At 39.2% G+C, this 6,533-nt stretch overlaps 1 protein-coding gene across 1 annotated transcript in view; it reads left to right on the forward strand.

Annotated features, from left to right (window-relative positions):
- Positions 1-6,533, forward strand: part of LOC107698852 (roundabout, axon guidance receptor, homolog 2 (Drosophila)) — a gene marked incomplete at its 5' end in the record, with an annotated part of 76,473 nt that overhangs the window by 9,683 nt on the left and 60,257 nt on the right. The window contains 2 exons of the mRNA XM_016499981.1: positions 4,000-4,210; positions 5,409-5,580. Of these exons, the coding sequence (XP_016355467.1) occupies positions 4,000-4,210; positions 5,409-5,580 (383 nt within the window). The remainder of the gene's footprint in view (positions 1-3,999; positions 4,211-5,408; positions 5,581-6,533) is intronic.

Here is a 6,533-nt window from a genome sequence, read left to right on the forward strand (position 1 = left end):
GTATATAAAGATAAAAACAGATTTGATGATTTTAATTTAATATTTTTTTTCTTTGACAAACAAAACCAAATATTAGTGCATTTCACAGAGACCCAACAGTGCATTTATGCTGATCTTGGTTATTTGACTCTATCATAAGTTTTCCCTTTAGTGGAAATCAATAGCAGTGTAATGTATTTTGACGTAGTCTCAGTCTAAAAGAGTGAGATAACCTCCTGACAGGTCTCAAATTAACTCCTGAAGTGTAATTTAGGTGGGGGGTGATCTTGCCCTGAGCGCAAATCCTTTTTTTTTTATTTACACCCCCTAGAATGGAGGCCACCAACCCCCCCTCTGCACACACATAAACACGCTATCTCCTCTGTTCCACTGTGGCACTCCAGCCCAAACCAGCGAAACCATTTCACAGTTTACTGGTGCAGACCGACCTCGAAAAGCCCAGCTCGGTTGGGCAAGGTTAATAAAAATGTTTTTTTGTTTTTTTCTTTTCGCCATAATCTCCCTCTCTCCCCTTCCACCTCTTCTCCGTCTCCCTTCTCTTCTCACCACATTAAATCAAACTGCCTAGATGCTCTGTGGAGGGCTTTAAAACCTCATGTGGGGGGTTCAGTGGCCTTCAGGAGGGGTCTGGAGCTGCCAATGGGGACAGACGTCAATTTTCAGCCCTTTTGAAAGCGGGATTTACAAGCGGACAGAGTTCAGCCATGAAGGGTTGTGTGGGGATGCAGAGTGGAGGGGTTTTACTCAAGCTAACTTTCAAGAAAGAGAGGAGGGAAGGAAGGAGAGGACAGCACTCTGAGCATGATTGCTCCCTCTTAATGTCAACATGGCATCAGCCTCCTCGACAGCTCCACTACTGCATTAAATATGAACTGCTTTTTTAGTTTCTAGTTTCTCTTGGCCATTCTGTCTATTTTGCCCACATTCTGTCTTGCTGGTTCAGCTTCTTCACAAGGAGCTGTGTATATAGACCTCATTATTGCAGGTGAAGCAGATTTCATAGCTTGAATTGTATCCCGGACAAGCCCCCGATTTTAATGACTTCATATGAAATAAGATACCTGTCAGTTACGGAGGACAGGAGTGCTGGTTTTGATTTCTTAGCTGTCCATGCTCACACAATAAAAATAAACATTAAATGTGTCTGCCTGTGCACGGGTGGTGCTAGTCCAGATGAGCATTTTTATGATGTTTATTTGAAGGTTCTGGTCAACAATAAAGTGAAAAAATTAAACTGAATAAAATACATTGCATTTTCCCTCTCCTTCTTCCATCTCCGCTGTGGAATCTGTTTCCACTGACCAACACTGTGCTGAAATGGAAAAAAAACACATTGCCATTGTTCATTCTGAATTTGGTTTCTTTTGCTCTTAATTCTTTTCACTTTCTTCTTTGTTCGTCCTTTCTGTTTGTGTCTGTCTTTTGTCATTTTTTGTTGTCTTCACTCCACCATTGTTGTGTCTTCAGCTCGCCCTGTCGGTAAGTACCCATCCCAGTCACTCCTTCATACTGCATGTGTGCTTTCTGTGCTCCTTCCTCCTCTCCTGCTACACACACACACACACACATACAGTGTGCTGGCTCAACTCTTCAACTAACTCTGTAGACGTTCAGTATTTCCTGTTTCTGCTTCACTACTTCCCCTTCCCATCGTTATGAACTTGAAAGCTCTTAACTAAGGTAACAAAGTAGAGTTTTATCCCGTACTAACCTGTGGCTGTACTAACTATATTTATTATAGGAATATAGGTTGTGATGGTACTGCTAAAAAATGCTCATGAGTGTGTTATTTGCTTAAAACTTGTGGCTTCTGCTTAATGAATATAATTCAGCAGTCTTCCTAACACACACAGCCATCTGGGACTACATTTGGCTGAGTTGAAAAACTTTAAAACAGCGTGTTCTAGTATTCAGAGAGGGTGTTCGATTAGTCATTTCGGTTTCTGTTTATGTTTCTGTCTTTGTGTGCATTTCGGAGAGAGCGTGCATGCTTTTTTCCTGTTGTTCTCATATGTGTTTACTTACAGCTCTCAGAAGTGTGTCTAGTCGTGAACTCTCTCCAGTACGAAGCAGATGTGCTCCGTCATGAATTAAATATGGGAGCTGATCAGCTATTCTGCTCTTACAGGGCCTCATTCTCCCAGCAGACTCTTTCCAATGAAAAGAGGCCAGCATGTGTGTTATTCACACAACACACATGCATTAAAGAATGTACCAGGGATGCAATCACAGTTTATTTATGACTAGCTTTGTTCTACTCTTTAGAATCCTCTCTGGAGCAGATAGAATTGGGATATGTGTGTATGTGTTTTCCTCCCCTCATGGCCAAAAAGGGCTTTAACACTCAACTGCACAATGAAGTTGAGCGTCCAAGTCATTAAACAATCACTTTGAGTGAGTGGCATGGGTAAATGCCCATTTTTTATGCCCGCTCACTCCGGTGCAAAAAAAAAGCTCTGGAGTAGAATGAAACGGGGCCAATCTGTGATTTAAAGCCTTTGTGTTATGCCCAAACTCACAGAAGTGCCCGCGCCACCGTGCGCCCAGATTGGGAAGCCTGTAAATCTGCCACCATCTGTAACTTGCCTGAATGTGTCAGCCTTAGTCAAGTACAGCCTCACAAAAAAGGGATCAGCCACATAAATCACAAACACTTGCAGACTTCTCTTGTCCACAGTTGCCAGCTGCACAGACAGTAGAGGGGCTCATTTAGGGATCAAAATAGAGGGGGAGAGTGTTTTTCCGCAGTCAGACCTTTTCTTTTGTAGATGGGTGTACCGTGAGTAATGGTTCCCTTGCTAAACGAACGCAACTGTTTGGAGTCCTGCATCGAGATTTATTGTTGTGGCTACAAGTATAAAACTAACACAGCGTCAGAATGTTCAAATTACGTGCTAGTTGTTGTTTTTGGTCTGAATTTGTGACTTCTTGTGAACCTCATGACAGAATAGTATCAGTTTTTAACAGTAGTACATTCTGTGTTTACTTTTGTTTGGTTAAAAATGATTGATTGTAGGGTCGCCGTCCAGAGTTGCTGGCAGAAGCAAATTGTTCTTTTATTTAGGTCAGCTAAAACATTTATTGCTCCATATAAAGACCTTTGCTCCATCCTTGAAAATCCCTAACTGTACGTTCTCCAGTGTGATGTACCGTCTGCAATATCATTTTATCTTCTCACAAGCTCCAGCTGCCATTCCCTGCCTTTCAAGACTCTGACAAACCTTTTTTAGACGATTGCTGCCCTAACCTTCTCATTAAGGAGAAAGTAGCATTGACTCCATGTCAAGGGGAAAGTTTGGATCCCTGTTTTTGAATTCTGATGCCATTTTAAGGTCAGGTTAGACAGGGAAAGCAGGGAAGATGGTACTTTTAATTGGTTTATTTGAATGTGCTCTGCAGGAATGTTGGCTGAGTTTCTGTGCCGGGTGAGTTGAGAGGTTAAAATACTTTGCTAAGTGTGATGCATAAGGCAGGAAAAAAATCTCGTTCTGTGAGAACTTGACCCAAGTTGGCAGTTAGAATAGAGAATGATGTCCCTTAAAATGCCAACAGCAATTCAATGTTTTCCAAGCTGGTCCAGCTTGTGACCTCTGCTTGTCTTCGATACAGGAATAGAAACTGTTTTTTGTAACTAGAGTCAATAGAGTCGAGCATTTAAATCCACTTACAAAAGAACTGTCCACTCAAGTTCACGGTGTGGCGTCCACACTTAGCTTCTCCTCTCCGTGTGTCCTGACCGGAATGACCCACCCCTCCCTCTGGTGTTGTGACCGCAGCACGGCTGTGCCTGAAAGCTGCCGTCATTCATTCGGTACCGCCATCCGCGGCTCCACCTGGATGAATGGCTTCCTGTGGTTGCTGTCGCTGTCCTTGCTGTTTGTGGTCAAAGCAAACAGAGAATCCAAAAGGCCGATTGGTGTCGGAAACGGGCTGATGCATGGAAGCTCTGTCTCAGTGACCTCGGCAGTCAATGCCTGTGGATGCCTGATGTTCCCACTGACTGCCAGTGATCAGCGTTTATGTGTCGATATGTGGTTGCGTCAAAGGGTATGGTGTAATGTTAATGTCTTTGGTTCTTGACTCAGCCGCACCGCAGTTCGTGATCCGGCCGCGGGATCAGATTGTGGCACAGGGACGGACCGCCAGTTTCCCCTGTGAGACCAAAGGAAACCCACAGCCGGCGGTCTTCTGGCAGAAAGAAGGAAGTCAGGTAAGAGCACAACTTTCTCTCTTTGTTTTTGTGAAAGCTTTAGGCTAGTGGTTAGCATACATGCTTCAGGCATGTTGACAATAAAATGGGTGAACAAATCCCTTAGACTTATATTTAAGAAGGGATACAAGCTATATTTAGGGATGGGGTCACCTAGCATCCACCCAATAGACCTTAGTAATAGCAAAACTGGCAACCACCCAGAACATGTTAGCATTGTAGCAGTGAGCTTTAGCATGGCACGCTAGTAAAAAAAAAAAAAACCTAGAAAATGAGAAATAACAGAGCATTTGAATCTTAATCCCAATATTATATGCAATATAACACTTTCCATTACATTTTTTGTCCTACCATTCCTCTCTTAAGTTAGATATGACGGTATTTGTTAAAAGGCAAAATTAAAGCAGTTATTGAGTCATTAGCGCTGAGAGAAGCCTCTCAGTCACACTTGAGGATAATGGACCCAACCTCTATCATGTGTGAGAGGCTAATTAAAAAAAAGAGCAAAAGAAAGAAAGAAAAAAACATCATTTGGAGCATAATTTGGAGCATTAAAGTCATTAGGTGTAATTGAATCCGGCTAATGTCTTTCGGTTTCTGACGGTCAGCTATGAGGACTCAGAAATCAAAAGAGAGAGAGAGAAAATAAAAGGAAGAGTTGAGAGATCTCAAGGATATAAAATCTGCGGTAAATGTAAGGGCTCGGTCAATGATGGCCATTAATGAACCCAGCTTGTTATCTGCCGTAATTAGCGAACGGACTAAACTGGCTGCTGGTGGTGAATTAGTTTCGAATCACCTGGCCTCCTCCCTTTCCAGCAGATTTCATTTCAAATACAACAGCCATGTTAGACATAGTGAGTAAACAACGCAGCCCAAAGCAATTACTGGAGTCATTTGGACACAATGGATACACACAGTGAGAGAGATACACAGTCAGGGTTAGCATACTGGTTAGCAAAAGCTTTATCTGCGGTGAGCCATTGTGTTGCGCAATTTAAAGTCACGCCACTGCAATTGCTTTCCTAATTTTAATAGCTGATAAAACAGATATTACTTTACCCCCTCTAATGTAAAAATGTCTTTCCTGGTGTGTTTATATTCTAACAAATATGGGAGGTGGGTTTCAGGTAGCGAATTTTCCCTGGGAATGCTCTTTACACTTTTCTTGTCTGTTCACTTTTCTTTGTTTGTGTAGAACCTCCTGTTTCCAAATCAACCGCAGCAGCCCAACAGTCGTTTCTCGGTGTCGCCCAGTGGAGATTTGACCATCACAGCGGTCCAGCGGGCAGACGCGGGATACTATATCTGCCAGGCCCTGACGGTGGCGGGCAGCATCCTGGCCAATGCACAGCTTGAGGTCACAGACGGTAAGCGCTGGGGTGGATCGGACCACAACGGGGCTTTGGGAATGTGGATGGATTCTTACCTAGCTGGTGTTTCATTCTGATTCTTTGTTTTTAGATACAGGGCTTTTTTTTTTTTTTTTAAAACAAATCAGTTCCTTTTAAAAGATTCTCTTGCATATGCCAGAAACTGAATCTGGCATGCTTTTATATATATATATATATATATATATATATATATATATATATATATATATATATATATATATATATATATATATATATATATATATATATATATATATATATATATATATATATATATATATATATATATATATATATATATATATATATATATATATATATATATATATATATATATATATATATATATATATATATATATATATATATATATATATATATATATATATATATATATATATATATATATATATATATATATATATATATATATATATATATATATATATATATATATATATATATATATATATATATATATATATATATATATATATATATATATATATATATATATATATATATATATATATATATATATATATATATATATATATATATATATATATATATATATATATATATATATATATATATATGACCCTGAACCACAAAACCAGTCATAAGTAGCACAGGTATATTTGTAGCAATAGCCAACAATACATTGTATGAGTCAAAATGATCGAGTTTTCTTTTATGCCAAAAATCATTAGGATATTAACAATATTTTGATTATAACAACAATAAATTTCCTACAGTCAATTTATACTTTAATAAACTTAGTTAACTTAAACTAAACTTTAAAGGCAATTTTCTCAATATTTAGATTTTTATGCACCCTCAGATTCCAGATTTTCAAATAGTTGTATCTCTGACAAATATTGTCCTTACAAACCATACATCAATGGAAAGCTTATTTATTCAGCTTT

The sequence above is a fragment of the Sinocyclocheilus anshuiensis genome, unplaced genomic scaffold (genome assembly GCF_001515605.1).
Source record: "Sinocyclocheilus anshuiensis isolate Anshui unplaced genomic scaffold, SAMN03320099.WGS_v1.1 scaffold2168, whole genome shotgun sequence".
Classification (NCBI taxonomy): domain Eukaryota; kingdom Metazoa; phylum Chordata; class Actinopteri; order Cypriniformes; family Cyprinidae; genus Sinocyclocheilus; species Sinocyclocheilus anshuiensis.